This window comes from Paralichthys olivaceus, chromosome 16, assembly GCF_024713975.1.
Source record: "Paralichthys olivaceus isolate ysfri-2021 chromosome 16, ASM2471397v2, whole genome shotgun sequence".
In the NCBI taxonomy this organism is placed as follows: domain Eukaryota; kingdom Metazoa; phylum Chordata; class Actinopteri; order Pleuronectiformes; family Paralichthyidae; genus Paralichthys; species Paralichthys olivaceus.
This window is the reverse complement of record NC_091108.1, coordinates 6672634-6695415: the sequence shown is the minus strand read 5'-3', so window position 1 is coordinate 6695415 and position 22782 is coordinate 6672634. Positions and strand designations below refer to the sequence as shown.

The 22782-nt window shown below is 41.0% G+C and overlaps 4 protein-coding genes and 1 non-coding gene across 5 annotated transcripts; 3 read left to right on the top strand and 2 right to left on the bottom strand.

Moving 5' to 3' along the window:
- The first annotated feature begins 5355 nt into the window (after positions 1–5355).
- Positions 5356–10592, top strand: oprk1 (opioid receptor, kappa 1). The gene is made up of 3 exons (XM_020105690.2): positions 5356–5718; positions 6530–6882; positions 8063–10592. Exons 1-3 carry the CDS (start codon positions 5474–5476, stop codon positions 8599–8601), a joined length of 1137 nt encoding a protein of 378 aa, XP_019961249.2. The 5' UTR covers positions 5356–5473; the 3' UTR covers positions 8602–10592.
- A 2500-nt stretch (positions 10593–13092) lies between these two features.
- On the top strand, positions 13093–16207 carry chmp5a (charged multivesicular body protein 5a). The gene is made up of 8 exons (XM_020105340.2): positions 13093–13282; positions 13477–13581; positions 13671–13717; positions 14330–14423; positions 14526–14597; positions 14845–14953; positions 15092–15207; positions 15586–16207. Exons 1-8 carry the CDS (start codon positions 13214–13216, stop codon positions 15634–15636), a joined length of 663 nt encoding a protein of 220 aa, XP_019960899.1. The 5' UTR covers positions 13093–13213; the 3' UTR covers positions 15637–16207.
- An 846-nt stretch (positions 16208–17053) lies between these two features.
- trnar-ucu (transfer RNA arginine (anticodon UCU)) lies at positions 17054–17145 on the bottom strand. Its single transcript is given in 2 exon segments — positions 17054–17089; positions 17109–17145. It is a non-coding gene; the product is annotated as a tRNA-Arg (tRNA).
- A 267-nt stretch (positions 17146–17412) lies between these two features.
- Positions 17413–19827, top strand: bag1 (BCL2 associated athanogene 1). Its single transcript, XM_020111095.2, has 7 exons — positions 17413–17552; positions 18018–18146; positions 18243–18325; positions 18408–18521; positions 18613–18720; positions 18814–18876; positions 18974–19827. The coding sequence occupies exons 1-7, from the start codon at positions 17516–17518 to the stop codon at positions 19061–19063; spliced, it is 624 nt and encodes a 207-aa protein (XP_019966654.1). The 5' UTR covers positions 17413–17515; the 3' UTR covers positions 19064–19827.
- A 5-nt stretch (positions 19828–19832) lies between these two features.
- Positions 19833–22346, bottom strand: myl12.2 (myosin, light chain 12, genome duplicate 2). Its single transcript, XM_020111105.2, has 4 exons — positions 22208–22346; positions 20977–21187; positions 20590–20751; positions 19833–20350 (listed from the first exon to the last, which is right to left on the bottom strand). The coding sequence occupies exons 2-4, from the start codon at positions 21158–21160 to the stop codon at positions 20178–20180; spliced, it is 519 nt and encodes a 172-aa protein (XP_019966664.1). The 5' UTR covers positions 21161–21187; positions 22208–22346; the 3' UTR covers positions 19833–20177.
- Positions 22347–22782: the final 436 nt, after the last annotated feature.

Here is a 22782-nt window from a genome sequence, read left to right as displayed (position 1 = left end):
GACAAACTAACAAATGGACATGGGTGAATACATGTGTATACAGGGGGGCATTAGACATTACAAGTCAAGTTGCATTGTGGGTAAAGGAAATAATCACATCGATGTCAAGAGCTGCGTTCCACTATACGATTACAAGAGCTTGAATGATGCATTTTATAAAAAGGCATCATCAAAACATGTAATAACAAAAAGTGTTCACACAAAGGCAGAAAATCAAAAATCAAAATCCTGTATATTTAATGGGCTGCTCCTTGTGTGTGTGCACCATTGGGTGCAGATCCAGACTCTTTGGCCTTGAAGGTATGCTGTTCACTGAATGCTCCTCTCGTTAGTATTTACAACAGCTCCAGTCTGCTCCACTCGCTCTGCTCTCATGGCGAGGCTGGCAGCTGCACACCCAGGAGAAATCTGCTGCCATATGCCGTCAGTGCTGAAGTTAAACTCCATGAGACAAGTTTCTAGTTTGTTCTTCAACTCTCGAGTCGTCTCCAACGTCCAACCTGAACAAAACAAAACGCCCCATCAGTCCTCTGAGCATCATAGAAATCCCACCTACAGTCTATAACTCGTACACTTTGTTAGCCGAGCTTTCAAATGACCCTTCTGTGCTCGCAAGCTCGTCCCTCGTGCTTTGACCCCTGAAAAGAACCAGGCTGGGACGTACAGAGTCAATATTTATCGCTGCCTCTGGCTGCAGCTGCTGGGCCCTGCTGTCCTCTCTGAGCGCTTATTTACAGTGGCCGATGCTCTGAGCTCCCTGTGCTGCTCCTGAACCCTGAAGCAGATGGTTTTTCTTTGCCACTGGCCTTTTTATTATGCTACCCACATTTGTTGTTCACAGTCAAAGCAGCAGTCGAAACTGTTTTGTAGACGAAACTCCCCGAGGTGACAGCTGCCTCGTTTTGTGTCCTAACTTTTCAATTAAGTTTTCCTCCTCCCTCTTGTATCTGGATATTTAATAAACATTCAGATAATTTGACTTCTGCCCTCAAATTGTTCATGTTCGACATCTTCCTCTGCCTGGCAGACTTTTAGATGAGCTCCCCGAGAGAAGAGTACCGTTGCCCCTCCTCCGTCACACAAATCCACTTTAGCTGCTTGCAACCTTCGCCAGGGATGGTCCGTTCCCATAGTGACAATCAAAACAAGATTCTGCCGGCAGCCACGCAGCGTGAAGCTCGATTTTAGGCTGCATCTAAGGAAAATCACAAATAGCCCCAGCAGAGTGTTTACGCCTCGACCTTAAGCTTGACAATCATCCTATTATGTGTAACATGACGCTATTGATATGTCTTGTGTGATGAAATTAACTGTGTGCTGCATGAACACTAGGATTATCCAATTCCAGAGGTTTTCAGAGCCCGACGTCATGTCGCTTACGACCCAGTGCAGGTGCAGTAATCATCCTCCTGTTGGTCTGTGTGCACTCACATGTCGATGATTGGAGGCTGTACTGAATCCCTGTAAATATAAACAGTGAGATCTGGTTTAAAGTCTATCTTGTTTTACAGGATCATAATAGAGATCGTGCACACATGAACGTTATCTTGTTTCACTCGCAGGTTCGATCCCAGTCCTCCTCATCACACATGCAAAAGTATCCTCACAATAAATAAAATAATATAAAGTATTTCCACCCCAAATTCCCTCAAATCTCAGATTAAAGTTTCCCTGTTAATTGAAAGCTGCAACACATCATGGAAACTAAATGACGTCCAAAGAATATATATATATTATGATAATTAATGTTATTATTATTAATATTTCTTTCAATTTCAATTCCACGAAAAATGTACTGTATATTCCAGCTTGTTGTTTTGATTTTATAACTTTACTGTTTTGATTTACTAGAGCCACTAAAGAGATTTGCATGGAGACCAAAGCAGAGTTGAAAAAATTAAAAAATAATAGAGAATATTGGACTTTATTTCATGAGGTAGAAAGAAACATGACTCTAAATGTTGCCATATGGATTTTTACATGGTCAACATTAACAACGAGGCCACATTAAATCCATAACGTGTCAAATGTGCGTGATTTCTGGTTTTCCTGAAACTTAATGCTAAAGAATGTGTATTTAACGAAAAAATAGGAATAGTGACATCATCCAGTGCAGTCAAACACTGCATGTAAATGAGCACTAAGTAACATAACCTAACACATGTATAGCCTGGTGAAGATTTCAAACAGTAATGTACAACTGGGAGAGACGTGTTCAGAGGACGAGCGTGTGTTCTGTGCACTCATTTAGAAGTTCACTGTTGACAGTGTGAGCATCAGTTTGGTTCTATGCACAACGTGTTCTGTGATTTTGACAATTCACTTCTCAAATGTCGGCACCGCCACTAAGAGCAAATGTTCTCTGACATCATATGGACAAGCGTGACCAAAAGCAAAGAACAGTTTGTTTCAGGATGTCGTCCGCGGAGCAGAAACACAGCATCTGTGCCAAATTGCAGCTGAACTCTTCGTGGGAGACGATAGAACACATGCCGATCACATTTTTCACAAACCAATTCATTTTCATCCGGAGCAGAATCGGGCAGATCTGAGGAGACCACACCATCTGGGATGTGTATGAAGGTGATGATCTCTGTGAGGCAGCGTCTGCATACAAAGCTATTCTTACAAAAAAAATAAATGTGTGAGCGCTCCTCAGGTGTTTGTGACGTCTCCATATGGAAACATCTGTGGACAGATGAGGCAGTTTTATTCACCTATAGGAATCTGACTCACAGGACAAGGCCAGAGACTGATATGAATATTTGAATCCTCCAGGTGCTTCGGCTGAGAATATTGATGTTTCCTTGTGTTAGAGCCATGGCACTAAATTCACAAAACCTACCACAGTTACATTTCTGCTGCGTCTTAGGGGGATCAATCGTGGATACTGATCTGGTGCCAAATGATCCATGTTTGGGATTATTTAATTTTAAAGTGCATCAGTAAAAAGGTCTCCAGATATAAATCCAGTTTAATGAAGTCAATGTCTGAACTTAGCTAAATATTACTATACTAAGAAGCTGAGTATGAAATCACCAGGTTCGATAATATTGACTACCTGCCTTCATCATGAAACCATTGATTGATGTATTTATTAAACAGTCACCACCTCACACAGGCAGAACACAAACGTGGATTCATTCTTTTTGACCTCTGGAGGTTACACAAGAAACATTTCCTCTCCTCCTCTGGAACTCAAATAAAACGACCTGTTTCGAGTGCCAGAGGAGGAGCAGCAGATCACATCTCTGTGCAAACAATCCTGTGGCACCATATCATTACCATTAAAGGTAAATACTGAACCTGTGTTTTTCTTTTCCTCCACCAGGGCTCTTGTGTGAAGAGAGGGACGCGATTCACTTTTGATCTGCCGTCAGTCCAAGGTTCAAGTGGCACCTCAGTAAAAGTTGCATCAAATATTTGCATTGACAAACACTCGGTCTCTAAAAGTGAAGCCGGCACAGACCTGAACAATAGAAACACACCTACAGAGAGGCTTTGTCACTTAAGCAACATCTGGCCTTGATGGGTCTCTAAGCAACGAGAGTTTGTGCATAGAGGAGAAACAGCACCTGCTTCATTATGAGCTGAGTCTGTCTAATCTGCTGGGAGAGAAAAAGATGAGGACTGGGGTTTTTATTTTAAAACTAAATTATCTTATCATGTCTGTGATGCCAAGTTTGGTCTTTGAAGTGGGCATCCTAATCGATGCAGGTTTTAAATGTGGAGCCAGAGTATTGAATTGATAATTCAGTTCAGTTCACTTTAATTTATACAACACCAAATCACAACATGCATTACCTGAAGGCACTCGACACAGTCAGGTCGATATCCTGAGATATTTAAGTGAAACAGTTCCCATGACGATCAAACATTTGACGACAGTGGTAAGAAATAAAGTATTTTAACAGGAAGAAACCTCGAGAAGAACTGGAGTCAGTGTGAGCGAACATCTGCCTCAACCAGTTTGTGTAAAAGGAGAAAGAGTGAGGAAGAGAGAGAGAAGAGAAGTGGGTGAAAACGAGGAGGAGGGGCAGTGATCTTATTAAAGATAGCAGCACTGAGATAGACAGATACTGTAGATAGATAGATAAATAGATAGATGGGGGATGGATGATAGATACTGTAGATAGATAGATAATCAGATAGATAGGTGGATAGATAGACAGACAGGCAGATAGATAGATAACTAGATAGATGGGGGATGGATGATATATACTGTAGATAGATAGATAGATAAACAGATAGATGGGTGGATGGATGGATGGACGATAGATAGATAGATACTGTAGATAGATAAATAGATAGATAGGTGGATAGATAGACAGACAGGCAGATAGATAGATAAACAGATAGATAGATGGATGGACGATAGATAGATAGATAGATAGATAGACAGATATATAGGTGGATGGATGGACAATAGATAGACAGATAGATAGATGACAACTGTCATCTCCAGTAAAGCGTTTTCTGATTAAAATGTTATGAACTGAAGTGATGAGTAGTTTTTTTCATTAATTCCGTCTCTAAAAGTTTTCTCCTGACACCAGAGCTCCTCGCTGCTGGTTCGTACACGCACCGCTTTAATCATCGTGTGAAGGCTGCAGGTGAAGTGTCCTTCCCACTAGATGTCTCCTCGACACTTGACCGGCCTCTGCGTGTTTGCATTGCAGAGGTAGATCTGAAAGGAGTTGCTAGGGAACGTCTGATGGCAGCGCTGATGGGAAAAAAAAACATTTTCAAAAAGATGTGAACGTAATGCTGAAGCAGATCTGGTTTTACTACAGTGAACTAATTCAAAATATATGTATAAATATATAAAGAAGGTTTATTTAAGTTTAGGAATGAGCGAGCAGGTGTCTGATTGGGAGACTTACGCGCGTGAGGGGTCAATTCTTACGCATTCTACCAGATTTTACGCACAACAATAAAATCTGAACACAGCGTTGGATAAAGATTGTGTGGTGAATGTGTGTGACTGTGATGTGGTGAGAGTTGTTCTGCTGGGTACTGTGATATGTGTTGTTGGCTCAGCCTCTGATGTCACTGAATGAGCAGTCGGGGTTCGAGTGCGCACCTCCGGGTACGCAGCGGTGGCACAGGCAGTGGGTTTTCTGCTCCTCCACACAACTACCAAGAAACCTCTTGTTTCTGTCAAACCCTCAACATTTGGATTTCATCTGTGGCCGTGCCTCCCGAGAGACACTCGGCACCAGCCTTGTTTTAATTGAAGGAACTTTTTTTGGAAGCAGAAAAAAAAACAGGTAAGATGGAACATGAAACGTCCTTGAGCGCGCTGTCACTCACTGGAGCCATCGTTTGTGCTGATGCACTGTTTATTTGGTGTGTTTTTTTGTTTTTTTCCACCAGCAGTCGTGAGAAATCCTCGTCTTTGCTGACATCTGTGTAACCGGAGCGCGCAGTTTACGCCCAGCAGCAGCAGCGGTCAGTCTGTGCGTCCAGCGCCATGGAGAGCAGCGTGGTGCACATCTTCAAGGAGGAGCGGTGTCCCTCTGGCCAGTCGGAGGAGTGCGTCCCAAACTTCCCCTGGCAGCCCGGCTCCCCGGACCTCTTCAACTACACACCCAACGGCACATGGGACGCCGAGCCCGAGCCCCTGTCGCCCATCATCCCCATCATAGTGGCGGTGTACTCCGCGGTGTTTGTGGTGGGCTTGGTGGGCAACTGTCTGGTGATGTATGTCATCATCAGGTGAGTTTTTCGTTTCAGTTTGGAATCTAAGATTTTGAATGGGCTCATGGATTTGCAGTTTAGTTCAACTGCTGTCATGAATTGATTGAGTTAAGAATGACGTGAATCCATCATTGTTTGTGCCTCTCACGTGTTTCTCCTGCAGGTGCACACAATGTGTTGGTTTTTCATGTATTACTAAGCTGCATTATTCTGAACCATGCTTCTTCACAAATGATGACAATTCCTTGTAACAAGGTTCATGGTGATCTGAGATTTGTCTCTCTCCCATTTCAGGTTCGGTAAAAAGCTTCTTTTCATTGTAATTGTTGAATAAGAAATAATCCATTTGCTTTAATTTCCTTGCTTTGGTCTAATTTACTCTAGGTTGTGTTAAACATGTGTCCATAGGGTTTTAGCTGCTGAGTTCAGGGGCATTGCAACAAGGTATGGCAAAGCAGGCAATTGCCTGGGACCTCTGAGCTGAGAGGGCCCCCCCCCAGGAATGGCTTAATATTTTAGTTTACAGCATAGACGCATTTCCACTTCCTCCTACTTTCCAGAAACAAAGCTAGGTTTGAGCAGGATTTATGATTTATACCGCAGCCTGCCACCAGGTGACATTTGCTTTGGCTTCGCTTTTGGGGGGCAGTAATGTCATCCATCTTTATTTACAGTCTATGTAACCCTTGAGACACCCCTGGCTGAGGTCGATCTCTGAGGAGAGAAAGCCGAGCAGACGACTATCTGAAAACTTTGATTTAAACAAAGATAAGTCAGGGAAAAGTCCATCAAACCCATTCAACCTATTTATTATCTCCTGCCACTACAGATACACCAAAATGAAAACAGCCACCAACATCTATATCTTCAACCTGGCCGTGGCCGACGCCCTGGTCACCACCACCATGCCCTTCCAGAGCACCGATTACCTGCTCAGCTCCTGGCCTTTTGGCAAGGTGGCGTGCAAAGTCTTCATCTCCATCGATTACTACAACATGTTCACCAGCATCTTCACCCTGACCATGATGAGCGTGGACCGCTACGTGGCCGTGTGTCACCCGGTCAAGGCCCTGGACTTCCGCACGCCCGTCAAGGCCAAGATCATCAACGTGATCATCTGGGTGCTGTCGTCTGCCGCCGGGATCCCTGCCATGATACTGGGCAGCACTCAAACCAATAACGGTACCATGACTTTGCATATATTCACACTGTTACACACCGGTACGGATTCACAGTCTTTTGCCTTGTATTTATCCAGATGTTTCCATGTCTGTGTCTGCTATAGAGACAAAAATATCCTTTCAGCTGTAAACGGACTCTTATCAAAGCCAAAGCTCTGCATCCTGACATCCATGTTCTGAATTATACCAATTAGCTGCAGCATCCTTCAAACTCCTGAAGAGGAGGATATGCAGGTTTGATGAGAGCCTGGATCACAGCTACTTGACTGGATGAAGCTGTGACGGACACAATGGGTCTAACTCGACTGAGAATAGGGCTTGGAGTATTTTTTCTGTCCTCTATTCTTTTCAGCGACAATCTAACAAATTGTGAATGTTCACATGAAGCCTCTGTTCAATTAAGCTCAGTGCACTTGACCCAGAGTACTATAGATTAGCTGATGAAACTCTGTGGTCTCTGGTTGTCAGTGTCCATCATTCGTTCTGTCAGTTTAACACTTCAAACGGAAATATTTCAACAATTAAAAGATTGATTTCCATGAAATTATATCAGATATTCATGGTTCTCAGAGGATGAATTTTACTTAAGGATCCCCTGCAGACTTTTCTTTTCAGAAGTTCTAATTGAGGTTAACTGTTTGGGTTTTCGGTGAAATGTCTTGGCAAATGCACTGGGTTCGGTTCGCTTGAAATCTATTTCAGATATTCATGTTCCCCTGAGGATAATTAATAATAGTTTTTTTGGTGCTGGACTTTCCATTTGGCTCCATCTTCTGTTCAAAGTTGTTATTAACCCTAAAATGTTTATGACTTGAAATTATTTTGGTCAAATTCTCGCTTCACGGGCCAGATCTCCGAAAGGCTGGAAACAGATCCTATAGGAAGTGCAGACGTCCAGTTTTCTCTCAGATAACTGGATTTCAATTTTTCTGAAAGGTTATTATGGATTATTATTAGTCAGTAAAGTCAAAAATATATTACCTTTACTGGCTTTAAATAAAAAAAATAAAAATAAAACAAAGACAAACTGGAAACGTAAAACTCTGAGATAAGATTAATAAAGAAGTTTCAAGATGTAAATTCTAAGGATTAACCTGCTAAACATCATCTTGTTTTTCTGCTTAAATAAAGATGACGGCTGTTTTTAACCTCCTCTGACTCTCGTTTCCTGTAACTACCAGGAACCACAGAATGTGCCCTACAGTTCCCGGAGCCCTACATCTACTGGGACACGCTTATGAAGATCTGTGTCTTCATCTTCGCCTTCGTGGTGCCTGTCATCATCATCACCGTCTGCTACACGCTGATGGTCATGCGGCTGAAGAGCGTGCGCCTCCTGTCGGGCTCGCGGGAGAAGGACCGCAACCTCCGCCGCATCACGCGCCTGGTGCTGGTGGTGGTAGCCGTCTTTGTGGTGTGCTGGACGCCCATCCACATCTTTATTCTGGTCAAGGCCCTGTCCGCCAACGTGCCCGAGACCACCGCCGTCATGGCCGCTTACTTCTTCTGCGTGGCACTTGGCTACACCAACAGCAGCCTCAACCCCATCCTCTATGCCTTCCTCGATGAGAACTTCAAGAGGTGCTTCAGGGACTTTTGCTGCCATGGGACGAAGGGACACAGGGACTGCCAGGGGGTGAGCCGGGTGAGGAGCACCCTGAGGGACCACTCGTGTCCCACAGACGCTCATGGAGGTATGAGACAGGCCAGGCCCGTATGACTAGCCATGGAAATGTCCTCCATGCGTCAGGGCTGGGAGGACTCCAATGACCTGGGCTTGACTCAAATTACCAGTGCCATCTAACAGAGAGGGCTTATCTTTATTTATTTATCCAGAGGGTTGGCTAGAGAGTCTAATGGCATGTTCAGGGTAAAATGGTTATAATCTGCAGCAAATCCCACAAAAAGACCAAAACCAACAAGTTTCATCAGTGCATCCAAAGCTTGATATAATTTATTCCTCCATTGTTGACCTACAACGAGCCAGGCTGCTGCAGGTGACTTGTCCCGTCCAGGAAACATGGTCACTGTCATTTATCTGGAATAAATCTCGTATGAATCCACAGTTGTAAGTAGTCCACAAAAAAATGAACAATTTATTAACGTATGAGTGACCTTTGAAAAAAGATGAGGCTTTTCGAAAAGCACTACCAGTGATTGTCATGATTTACTCTTTAGGACCAACTTGTCAACAGAAAAGGTCGGGTTGTTTTAATGAAAAAGATCTAAACAAAGCATATTGTTCTTCATCTTGTTGTTTATATCAATAATTAAAAAAAGATGATGAAAGAAACTAGACAAACCAAAAGTATTTTACCGTGTGGATATTCACATTTTACTATTCGTCCGATAGACCTTTACATTTCAATGAATAATATAGTTCTCACGTGCATAAAAAGATCAAGGAGAGTTTTATGCACAGGATAAAAAGAGTAATAGACCTTTTTTCAGCCACAAGCTGAATCTTGAGCATCATTTTGTGTCTAATGTGAATTGTGGTGTGTTGTTAAGCTGAACTGTAAATTTATAGCATCACCTTTATCTTTGAGGAGTCTCCCCATGTAGAATATTTAATGACCTCTCAGGGATCGTCCTCCGTAATTCACCACGAGCAGATACTGAATATTTTTGTCTTGACAAGACGACAGACGAGGCTTCGAAACGTCTGCGTCCACGTTTCTGATGCATGAAGCAGCGGTTATTACACCCGACACTGCTCCTCGCCCTCCAACCGTCCCTGCTGCGAGGCTACGTCACATCCAGGAGATGTCGAGTGTTGCACACAGTGATGTCGTCCTGGCGTGTTCTCACCTTGTCTGAAACTAGGGCAGAGGGCTCCAAGGCAACAACCAACAAGATAACAACATACCACTCACGAAAATAAATGTATCCTCTCAGTTCTCAGATTTGTTTGTTTTTTAAATTCTATTGTATTATCGACAGCCTGAAACGTGATTTTGAGCAGTTAATTTAAATAGCACTGCGTAGGCTCCTCAGCTTTATGTGTTTGACCTACCCTTCACTGATGATGAATCAATTAGTTCATTACTCTAACTATCAATCAGTGAATGTATTCAGATAAGGAACCTTTGTTTTTTCGTTGTGCACATTGAATTCATTTCAGTTCACCTGGTTGGAGCCATTGTTTATTGTGCTGTAATTCACCTCTTGTGACAAGTCATTCGATTTAATGTCTTTCTTGTATTATTGGAGCTTTTCGTCAAATCCACCATATTAGATTCAATTCAAATCTTTTGAGAGTTTGAGTTCTTGATCTAGAGCCAACCATAAATATATAACCTGCCAAAATCTGATAAAGATGTAGTTATAGCAGAAGATGTGTTTTTGTGCCTTATCCTTGGTGTCTTAACTTTGAAAGTTTGCTTGCTCCAAAACATCAGCAATCAACCACATCTGTTTTTGTGATTATTTATTCCCTTAAGAGTCGGAATGTATATGCTTGTATAAACTTACTGCTGAAGGTTACTGAAGCTCTATCTACTCCTGTTGGCCTCACAGTGGACAACCCACTGTTTGCTGTCAGCCCAGGTCTGAGCCCCACACGCGTATAATGTGCTGCTGCTTTGTAAACTCCTTGTATCTGTTATATGCTGTATTTACATTTTGCTGTATCTTATAGCTCTGAATGTCAGAATGTGCTTCAACGAAGTCACAATAAAGCCGGTGATCACAATTAATCACCAAAGAAAATGTGAGACTGATTCATTTCTCTCTCCTCCTTTGTTTAACACTCAGAATGCTGAATGGAATAACATCACAAATCCGACAGATTTTTTTTCCTGTTGGTTCATATTAACGCCTTTCAGCTCAGCCTCAAAGCCAGTGTTTCCATGGTGAGATGCGCTATTGTGTCGATGGCCTTGCAGCGCAGTTTACAAAGTGTGAGGAGCTTCAGATTTAAGTTCCTGCAGCTGTGGCTCTTTATGGTTTCGGATTTTCCCGATCTGTTTATGCTCAAGTGTGTGTTGAGAACATTTTGATGGTGGAGACAGAGACCAGATCCCCTTGGACATAACCTTCACTGTGAAGATCTGCATGCAGCTTAATTACCCTCGTCAAGGAGATCATGTCTTCATCTGTTTTCCGTACGCAAAAACTGCTCAACCAATTTTCCCTCGCATTCTGTCTCTGCCTTCCCTATTTACTCCTGATCTGTCGGTGTCCTTCACCTCCACTTTCTCACTCTGTCCATACGTCCCTTCACGATCCTTGTCACCATGTCTGACCAGTGACCCCTCCCCCCACGTTTTATCCAACAGTTATTCACACCCGCTGCACAACCTCCTCCTCTCCATCACTGCCAAAATCACTGGTTGATGATGGTTCACATTGATTCAAATCACCAAAACTCTGGGAGAGGATCGTGCTGTGATTCATTTCCAATGGTTTCTCCTAACGGGGCCTCGAATAAAGACATATTCTGGAGATGCCGTTTTGTGGCAGGTTCTTGAGTTTTTCAGACTTCATTATTTTAGTTTATATCTTTATATTCAGTCAGTAAATGTGTGATTTCATCAAGATATATAAACTATAATCAATAACCCTTTTTCACAGAAATAACATTCAAACACAGTAAATCTGCAAGCGCAAAAATATTTTAAAGGAAACATAATAAGTAAACTAGATAATTTTCTAGTAATATGATGAATACATTTTGTATATATATATATATATATATATATATATATAATGTATATTCGTGAAAAAGCGAGGGCCAAGTGCGGATGGAACTGGGAAACATTATGACCCTGCTGGTATAAACAAATCACTGCTTCTGTATAGAATATGGTGGGTTGTCCTCGAAACTAATCCCACATGACATCAAGTATGTTTTCCGGCGCTGCAGTGGTGGGTGTGTAATGATGTTTTTATTGTTTTTATTATAAGGGCACACTGTGTTTTCTCCTGTGGTTGACATTGGTCAGCAGATCGTATTAGATGCGTCCTTCCTCACATCAGCTGACAGGACTAATGGTGTGCAGAGATTGTCAGAACTCTGAGGGGCAATTTAAATCAGTCTTTCTTTGTGAGCACTGATGAAGCTGTCAGCCATTACAGCGAAGAATAATGATTTTCTTCCTGCTCTCTTTCTTTGTCTGTTGACGATTACTTTTTATTAGCGAGCCATTTCACATAGGAAGTCTAATAAAGCTTTAATAGGCTTCATTGTTCAAGAGAAGCTGTCACAAACAGCTTCTGTTGCAGGTCACAGTTCAGAGGGGATGACAAAGCTCTATTTATAGAAAGTGTATTAGTGTTATGTCCTAATAAGTATTGTTAGGCAATTAATGTGCCACTTTTTTAAAAAAGAGAAGGACGCCTTTACAAATGGCAACTAGTAACTAATTACTTGATTAAAGCGTAATAAGTTCTATATGATATTATTCAATAGTTTTTTTGCCAGGTCATGAGGAATATGTGTTATTTTAGCTCCTTGATAATATTTTTTTTATAAATGTTGGTAATAGATGTTGATGGGATTCTTGCCTTCAAACCACTTTTTATTTGTGGTTTAGTTATAAATGAATGGATCTTTGTCCATACAGGCTTTTCCAGTCACTTAAATGCTCTAATGGCCCATTGATGCATTAATTAAAGAGCAGGGAGATTTTAACTATACTTCTACTAAACTTATTATATACTTGTACTCAAAGTTGTTGCCAGGATTTTTATAAATAAAAAACCCAACTTAAAAACAAGTAAAGAATAAATACATGAATAAAAACATTACAATTTAAGCAAGGCCACCCATTACAATAATAAAAACCAGAATAAGGTCAAATCTGGGAATGGAATATGATAAATGTATGTGTTAGATTTAAAGGAAGTTACTGCTGTGATTTGTAGACACAGTGGATGTTTAAGTAGTTGTATAGAATTATTGTCAATTGCTTCCCCTTCTTTGCAATAACTATTATAGTGTTGTTGTTTCTGTTATAACACGATTGATAAACTGTCCATCGGAGTGATGCATATGTGACAATCTGATACAACCAGTCTACATTACTCTTCACTCATAGAATCAGACATAGATCCGCTGTGTGCTGCTGCAGGTTTAACAAAGGCTGCAGCTGAAGAACGTTTCCACGGAGACAATGGTCCGTTGCTACAGCTGCTGTTCCTCCGCTCGCCGCGCGGGGGCGGGAGTCTAAACCCTCATTGGCCGCAACTGTTCACGCCGACCAATGGGAGCCGTGCCCGTCGGAACCGTTACTTCCGGGTGTGTTCTATGGAGAAATCCTGGATCGTCTGGTTGTTTTTGTGTCTTCAAAGATAAAGAAAAGCTCAGAGGTGAAACACACGTGGGCAAAATGAACAGGATATTCGGACGCGGGAAACCTAAAGGGCCCCCCCCCAACCTGTCGGACTGTATTGGTAATGTAAGTTCAGCTGTGTTGTTGTTCATGTGTTTTTATTATGTAGCTAGCATCGTCAGCCTGCACAGAAACAGAGCTGTTCCCCTCCATCACACACACACACACACACACACACACAGACAGCTCAGACACAGGCATGTTGTTAACACTGAGTTTAATCTGCTGTGAAATCATGAATCATCTCTACAATGTGTCAGGTGGATGCCAGGTCAGAGTCCATAGAGAAGAAGATTGGCAGACTAGACGCTGAGCTCGTCAAGTACAAGGATCAGATGAAAAAGATGAGAGACGGGCCCTCCAAGGTGAGACACTACAAGAGACGCAGTGTCATTGTCGTTCTTTACAATCGTGGCAAACAAGAAACTGAGTTTATTCCTTTTTTTAAATGCAGAACATGGTGAAACAGAAGGCGTTGAGAGTGTTGAAGCAGAAGAGAATGTGAGTCCTTCTTTTGATCAGGTTCTTTTAACACTAGTCATTATTTCACGAGAGTCAATAACTACAGATGTCATGTACACAGTATGTTGGCAGATATGTATTAAGATGTCACAGTACGAACATCACAGATCACTAGCTGATTTATTTTTTGAATATTAAATGTTCCATCACATAATGTTATCAAAGATTTCTAACCAAAGTTGGAAAACTTCATATTGATGTCAGATTTCAAATATTTTACAGTTGTATATAGAAGGATTTACAATTTATGTATTATGTACAATGTATTATGATACAATAAAGACATTAAAAAGCAAAGATGAAGACAACAATGAACCTGCACATTGCGGCATACTGGCCTTCACCAGTGTTGACTAGCGCTAGGAAAAAATTCCCTAGACGTCAAGTAAATGTGATCAGTTGTTTTGTTTTTATTAAAGTCAAGAAAAGGCAGATTTTCACTATTCAGAGGATGGAACCAGTTTTAGTTTGGAACAAGAAATTACTGAAATGATGACTCACTTATCAAAATTCTGTTTCTCTTACTCATTTTCTGTATATGTATTTCTGTATATATATATTAGTGTGACATTGTGAACTTTTCTCCCACAGGTATGAAGGTCAAAGGGAGCAGCTGGCTCAGCAGTCTTTCAACATGGAGCAGGCAAACTACACAATCCAGACCCTAAAGGACACTAAGACAACAGTAAGAGCCACACGCTGTGATAACGTCACTGTGGTCTGGTTTAGGTTCACACTGATCAATCCAGCTTCTAACTAAATATTGTGACTTTATTTTTGTTTGCAGGTGGAGGCTATGAAGATCGGTGCAAAGGAAATGAAGAGGGCTTACAAGGACGTCAAACTTGATCAGATTGATGTGAGTTTGTCGCATTTAAATCTCTACAGTTACACACCACTGCACTGTTTCAAAAACTTCTCAGCAGTCATTACATTGATGGTTTAGGCCACATCAAGTCATGTTTTCTCTGTTTGTCAGTACATATACAACAGCAATTTAATTTTCTAACACAGATTTCTACCATGTGGAAAATCCCAAGTGAAAATCATTACTCCAGTTGTGAGTATCTGTTACTAAAAGTGATGACTTGTTTTTGGACTTCCAGGATTTACAGGATCAACTGGAGGACATGATGGAAGATGCCAACGAGGTACAAGAGGCCCTGAGCCGCAGCTACGGCACTCCAGAGATAGACGAGGATGATCTTGAAGCAGGTAGACCCGACTGTGTCTGACACATTTGTTTTGCATTTGCTTTTAAAAATATTTCAGTACCTTCCCTCAGAGACACTTTGAAACAGGAGTAGTTATTGAGTCTACATATCTACAGTGACTGTGTAACTTTGGTTTCAGAGCTGGACGCACTGGGTGATGAGCTGCTGCTGGATGATGACAACACCTACCTGGATGAGGCATCAGCTGCTCCGTCGATCCCTGAGGGAATCCCCAGTGACAGCAAAACAAACAAGGTACGATTACTCCTCATAAAACATAGATAAGGAGGTGATAAAAGTCCTGGATCCGCCCCTTAAATCACATTCGACACTCAGACTCAGGTTCTTTCCCTTCAACAAGTTTGGTGGAAATCTGTAGTTTTTATGTAAAACAAACATCCAACAAACAGACATGGGTGAAAACTTAACTTCTTTTGTAAAAGTAATATATCTGTTTTTAACCTGCTTAAAAAGTAGAATTATTTGTGTGGTTTGTTCACAAGCAGCTCTGATTCGCTTCGACTGAACCTTTGCACTGTCGAACAAGATCTAGTCAAATGAATAATAAACACTTGAAATACAAATATATATTCAGAAGTTTGTCGTTAATAGCGTTTTCCTCTTTGGTTTTAGGACGGAGTGTTGGTGGATGAGTTCGGCCTCCCGCAGATTCCTGCCACATAAACCAGGAGCGGGTCAAAACCACTGCACTTCACCTGAAAACACTTTTATATGTAGAGTAACACTCAATACAGTGGAAATCGATTGAAGTGGTCATGTTTGTCCCGGGACAAAATTATTACTAAAAGCGGTTGACAAATTCTGTAGCTTCTGTGTTATAGTTCTGGAACTTGAGGGAAAGCTAACATTGCACTCTTGCGTATGCGTGCGCACACAATAATTCTGTCCCAAGCTTTTTGATCCATATAGAAGGTTGATCGCAATATCTGTGATCACTATAAGCCGTTTCCACTGTACATACAAAAACCATTTGACCTGAAACACTACAATTTTGAAGTTGTGTGGTTATGTGTTGTTACTACTACTGTACTAGCATGTGGCCTTTTTTAAAAACATATTCTTCTCCTTCTCTGCCCTTCGGCCTCGTGTCTAACACTTGACTTCTCATTCACCCTAGTGTTAATTTATTTTAAGTTCTGTGTGTTGTTTGTGGTACAGATGATTCCCACTCATCTATTCAAAATATCTTTAGGCTACTTGAAACATGCAAAATAAATATTGTGTTTTACAGCAACCTTGAATTATTGATTCATTGATAATTATCTAATTGTTCTTTCTCTGTGGGTTCTTATTTCTGTGGATTGAACTCAACTCGCAGACCTTGACATTAAGCTGCTGGCCAAGAAAACACAGAATCTAACACTTTAATTAGAAGGTGGACTACTATCAACATTTTGTGGTTAATTATTATTTGTAAAGGGTCACACAGGGCCCACATGGCTTCAAGGCCCCCGATGTAAAGCGGAAGTGTAGGCTGCTGTTGAGCCGCCAGCAACGTCTTACTTGCTTTCTCTCTTAGATGATAGCATTGATAACACTTATATCTGTCCATTTAATACAAGACTACAAGGACAAGACACTTAGTTTAGCTTAAAGACTGGAAACATGGAAACAGCTAGCCTGGCTTTGTCTAAAACTCTCAGATTAAAGCAAAACATTTTACCTTAAAATATCAGCTTCAAAATTGGTTTGAAGCTTTGATCAAAACAAAGAGAATGGAGCCACTTCTGTCCCGACCCCTCGCCCTGAACATGTGTTTGTGCTCTATGTCACTTAGGTGCTTGTGTACGATCTCCTGTGAGAAGTGTAGAACTAACTATCGTGGGTAATATCCACCACGGTGGTTGAGAAAGCCCAAATTGCGAAAATTATATCTGTTTGTGAAGTTTTGTGAAAGAGTGAATCATCACGTGTGGCGGCAGAGGGCGCTGTTGCTCAGTAATTACTGTCACTATAACTGTTCAGATTTGTTTAACGGGCAAACTTTCGCACAAAACGGTTTGATGAGAGGTGAAGAAGAGTGCTTTGAAGACTCCGCAGTGACTTTGATGGTGATTTATTTGTCTTCATCCCAAAAGACCGACTCTGGTGGGACTCGAACCCACAACCTTTGAATCACTGCACTCGTGTTTGTCTAGAAGTCCAACGCGCTATCCATTGCGCCACAGAGCCAGGTGTCCAGCGTGCGTTGTGCCTTCAGCCAAACTCTTATTCTGAAGAAGACAAAAAAAAAAGAAGACATGTCACGCCAACACTCTGAACGTGTCTCCAAGTTTAACCACGTGATTAATCCATAAAATAAAAATACTGTTGAGAAGTGTGTCTTGTTTCTTTACATGAACAAGTTCCCTCAATCAGTTTCATTCGCATTTTCTTATTGATTCATTTCTATTTGAAAGTTTCCATAAAAATAAAAAAAAAATCAAAGCGCCACGAGAAGTGTTTCCGGTGTGCCTCCGGAAGTAGTCCGTGTCCAGCAGCAGCAGCAGCAGCGGTTAGCTTTGTGGTTCCATGTTGATGTGTGTAGACTCCAGGAAGGAAAATGTCACAGCAAACCATCACAGTCACAGTTGCAAACGGTAAAGAATGTTTTTAACATGTTAAACGACAAACCGTGACGTGTTAGCAAGGAATTAACATGTCGATTTACTGACGACCACCGGTCGTGTAGCTAGGAACCGGATAGCTAACGTACTGTAGCTAACGGACTGTAGCTGTTGCCTAACATTGGCTCCGTGGAAAAGATTTCCTCCAAGGCTTCGATATGGTCAAACACTATAAATGTTTTATAGACGATATCAAAAACTATCACGATTAATTTGATTGAATGCTTGAAATATATATTCAGTAATTGTGTTTAAACACATTTATTTTGTAGTGCAGGTAACATTTGCTAAAAATGAAATAAAGCATTGTTCACTGCTGTTGAATCAATGCATCGGAACAGTTTCCCTAATAACCAAGTCATGCACTTGACTCCGTGAAGATATTATTTGCCACACAGGAAAGTGAAGAACAGTTTTGGTGTCTTTTCTTAACTTCAGGATCAAATAAGCACAGCATCACATTAACTGTTCCTGACGATGGGAAGGGTCCGACTGTCAAAGACTTGTCAGACGCTCTCGTTCAAACCACCGGAGTCCCAGCAGCCTCACAGAAACTCATTTTCAAAGGTAGATTCAAGGTCTCTTAGGATTCTCAGCCAAACAAGCTTTAATATTCTTATTATTTGTACTACCGCTCTAACCTCACCTTCTTCACTGTGGCAGGAAAATCCCTGAAGGACATGGAGGAGAGTTTATCCACCTATGGGATAAAAGAAGGCTGCAAGCTCATGATGATTGGAAAGCGGGTAAAGAGTTTACATGTGTCAAATTTCTCATGGGTGACTGAATGTGTGATCAAATAACAAACTCTCTAAAATCTCTCAACAGAATAGTCCTGAGGAAGAAGCAGAACTGAAGAAGCTGAAGGACATTGAGAAATCTGTGGAACTAACGGCTAAAAAGCTGGAGAAAGTAGACGGGGAGCTAACTGGACTCAAGAATGTAAGGATTTCTTTGTAGTTTTCGATTTGCATATTTCTCCTGCACTGCCTTTTTCTATTTTTAAATGTCCCGGTGTTCCTAATTTATCCAGGGCTTCCTGGCCAAAGACCTCCAGGCAGAGGCTCTGGGGAAACTAGACCATAGAGTGAAAATAGCAGCTGAGCAGTTCATGAAGATTCTGGAGCAGATAGATGCCATGGTAATCTATTTTGATTTAGGTGTTTATTCTTTCGGGGCATGTTTTATTAATGCGTCACATATAGCAAACCTAGAACTTCTTCTCTTCTAACAGAGCATCCCAGAAAACTTCAACGACTGCAGAATGAAGAAGAAGGGACTTATAAAGACAGTGCAGGTAAAGCCTTTTGTCCTTTAAATAAAAATGTTTTGATTTAAAGTCACTTGATAATAATGACATTGTTTTATTGAGTGTGATCTTTGTCTGTCGATAGGATTTCCTGGCCCAATGTGACAAGATCGAGGCCTGTATATCAGATCACCTAACAAAGGTCCAGTCAAAAAACCTTGCCCTGGCAGAGTAGAGCAACAAAGCCTCCCTCGTCGTGTGCTATACGTTGCTCTGTGAGCAACTGCGACGTGTACAGAAAGCTTCGAGTGTGGAGCTGACCCTTGTTTATTTATTGTTGGTGTGAAGTGAAATCCCTCATCACAGACGATCCTGTGAACAAGAGGAGGCTGGTTAACGACGGTGATGCACAGATACATTCTCTGGGGTAAAGGTGGATATTTGGAGCTTTCTCAGATGTTTTAACCACGGGCACTCAGAGGTGCTTTGAATTGTCGGAAATTATATACTGTGGATCCTTTTAATGCATCAAAAACTTGTGATCACTGCTCTATACCTTATTAAATTATCCATGATGATGTCAGAAAAATGAAAGATTCACCAGTAGATCAGAAAATGTGAAACATGGAGAGATCTTGTTTTGTTTTTTAAGGGCACTTTGTAAACACATGACCAAAAGCACATGGATGACCAATTAGATTAAGAATCCAAAATGATAATTTAATAGGCTATGCTAACAGCCTGCACTGTTCTGAGCAGTACTTTGTAAGATGAATAAAGAAAATGGCCAAGACCAACGCTACACACCGCTGTCCACTTACTTTTGGCCATATGTATTCACTGTTCCATCAACTAGCACCATTTGTTGAATCCAGTGAGTGATCATGTGTATCTTTGAAATGTTTGTGAACTGTGGAGTTTGATTTGCTCTAAACCATCTCAGAAGGACACAATCGTTTTTCTTTGTTTTAAAAATAAAAACTTTTTGAAATATGAAAAGAGCATTGGTGTTTTACGTGGCAATTTAATTGTCAGAGTGCGAAACATTTTCAATAAAACCAAACCAGTTACAATAACAGTTTATTTTCTAGCTTTATCCAGGGGGTCTTCACATACATCTTTACTAGCTTATACAGACCCTTAGTGTTTTTTTTTCACATAAGTGCAAATGAGCTTTAAGAGAAGGGTTGGTCCAAAAAGCAGCTTAAACAAATGACCTTCAGAAGTCTACAGCAAAGTGAAGCCTTGTCATGAGCCAAACTACATGATACAGCTGTTCTTAGAAGTGGGAACCCAGTAACAACACGCAGCATGTAGAGAGTAAACCTCATCCAGCGAAGCCTCTGTCCCTAATCGTCTTTGTCCTTTGCACCGTGCTTTAAAATACGCGTGAACGCTACATAGTTGAAGTTGCCTTTCTTGTCAATAGGGGCCTCACGAAAGAGCTCGTCCACTTCTTCATCTGTAAACCTGTCGCCCATCGTAGTCAGCAGCTCACGCAGGTACTCCTCCTGGATCACACCTGCAGGGAAGAACTCAATTATGAGGCAGGTAGCAGACATAGAGGGTTATGGACACCAGGTTACTGGTGTTACCATTTAACAATTCCACTGCTGAAGCTGGTTATCTTCAGAAGTTGAACAAGTGTATGTGGGCAACTAGAAGAATCACAAGCAGGTCCAGTTGCCTATGTACACTTGGACAACTTCTGAAGACACCATGGCCTGGAGGACTTCTGTCTCACTTAGATCTTAACATCACCTGTGCCTTCCTCATCGAAGCAGGCAAAAGCGTTCCGGATCACATCTTCAGGATCTGTGCCATTCAGCTTCTCTCCAAACATGGTCAGAAACATGGTGAAGTTGATTGGCCCCGGTGCTTCAATCATCATGGCCTCCAGGTATTCATCTGTGGGGTTCTTACCTGGGAAAAGAAGAGAGTGGAAGACTGAATAAAACGTCTCTTACCTACTACCCATGCTTCCAGAATACTTACTAAATATATTAAAATACTTGCTAATAGAGGATTGTGCCAAGATTTCTTTATCGCTAATTTTTATTAAACCAAATGTTTCTTGAACTTCTTGCACTTAGATTAAAATCATTGCATCACCGTCTAAATGTGTGCACATCATATTGCTGAGTTTACCTAATGAGGCCAACATGTCATGAAGGTCTTCTTTGTCAATAAAACCGTCCCTGTTTTGGTCGATCATGTTGAAAGCCTCCTTGAACTCCTGTATTTGGGACTGATCAAACATAGCAAACACATTGGAGGTGGCGCGCTGAGGACGCTTCTTGGTGTTCTTCCCCTTGGCCCTTTTGCTCGACATGTTGGCAGCTGGTGGGTCCCCCCCCTCCTGTGGTAAAAATAACATGAAGACGGTGAATCAAAGATAACTTCAAATATATCTTGATAACAATAAATGTTACGTTAAACCACAGCTAAAGAATAATGACAACATGACCAGTTTGAGACTCTAATGGGACATTGTGTTGATCTCTGGTTGGACGTCAGCTGTTGTTGACTTAATAACATGAGACGAGCAGCATCTCAGTTGCTTCAGATTGGTTTCACAGCACTACAGTCAAATGACGGATATTAAACAACACAATGATGTAGTTTATCCATCAACAGAATATATTTATAAAAAAAGGCAACTTCCTAATTTAAGAGATGAGATATTTGAAGAGGACAATTTCTGATGAACTTGATAAAAGCAGGCAGATCAGCTTTACAATGAAATTCACTTAGTATTGCCCTAAAACAACAGGTCTCTGCCTCTCAACTTAATATCAGTCGTATGAACACTTGTGCGTCCAGTTCAACCAAACTTTGCACTTGATAAATGACATTTGATGGCTGTTTAAAAAAACGTGTCTCTTTCAATGCAACGTAAATGAAACAAGAGACTGAAATACATCTCCTCATGTCTCCGTTTTTATTGTTTTACTGTGTTAATGGTTATTTCCTGTCTCTGGTGTTTGTGATGTTTAAATAATTGCTTTAAGAAACATCTGCCTTTTTTATTGAGGATGTGATTTTAGAGGAGAAATCTGTTACCTGTTAAATTGTGTTATTATAGTAGCATCACAGCAAATGAAGCTAACGTTAACCTACCACAATACCTATAATTAAAATAACCATCAAATAGTTACTTAGGTGTAAAATATCGTTATCTGTATCTGCGCTGAAACAAACATCTTCTCCACAGCGTGAATAACTTGAAGCAAACATTTTATTTATAAGCTAGCTGTTCCCAGGGTTGACCTAAATAACACCAGTTCACTGACAAACACAGGAAACACACGAACCTCTTCTGTCCCCGACAAGTGACGAGTTCACGAGCGGAAGATAAATGAAGAATAAAATCACAAACCTCAGAAAAACACTGGAGTTATTCGCCAGAAAAGCCGAAGACACAGGAAGCAGAGCATCCACAGACCGAAGAGGAGCGACCATCAATGTTTTATTTCCTGTTCCCACAACTGACCAATCAGAGGCGAGCTGGAAGATCCCATCACACTGGACTGTTCCAAGTTGTCTGGGTGTTTTTAAATTGGGTTTAATTGTTAAATAATATTGAAAGAGAGAACTTGTGGAATAATTATACACAAATACAGCTACAAGAATCTGCTAAAGATCTTTTTTTGCGCTCATATTTTGGTTATGTATATTTTGGTTTCATATTTTGTCTATCCATATTTTGGTTATTTATATTTATGCTATTTATATATTTATATATATATATACACATATTGGTTATCCATATTTTGGATATTCATATTTTGGTTATTTATATGTCCAAACTGCAAACGCTGTGGTTAATATGTTCTACCACGAGGGGGCAGCAGTTACTTTACAAACAGTTCACAAACAGTATAAATTGCCCAAAGTAGAGCTTCAGTTTATTTTGTGTGTCAGTGACATTGAAAAGACACACTTGTTATTACT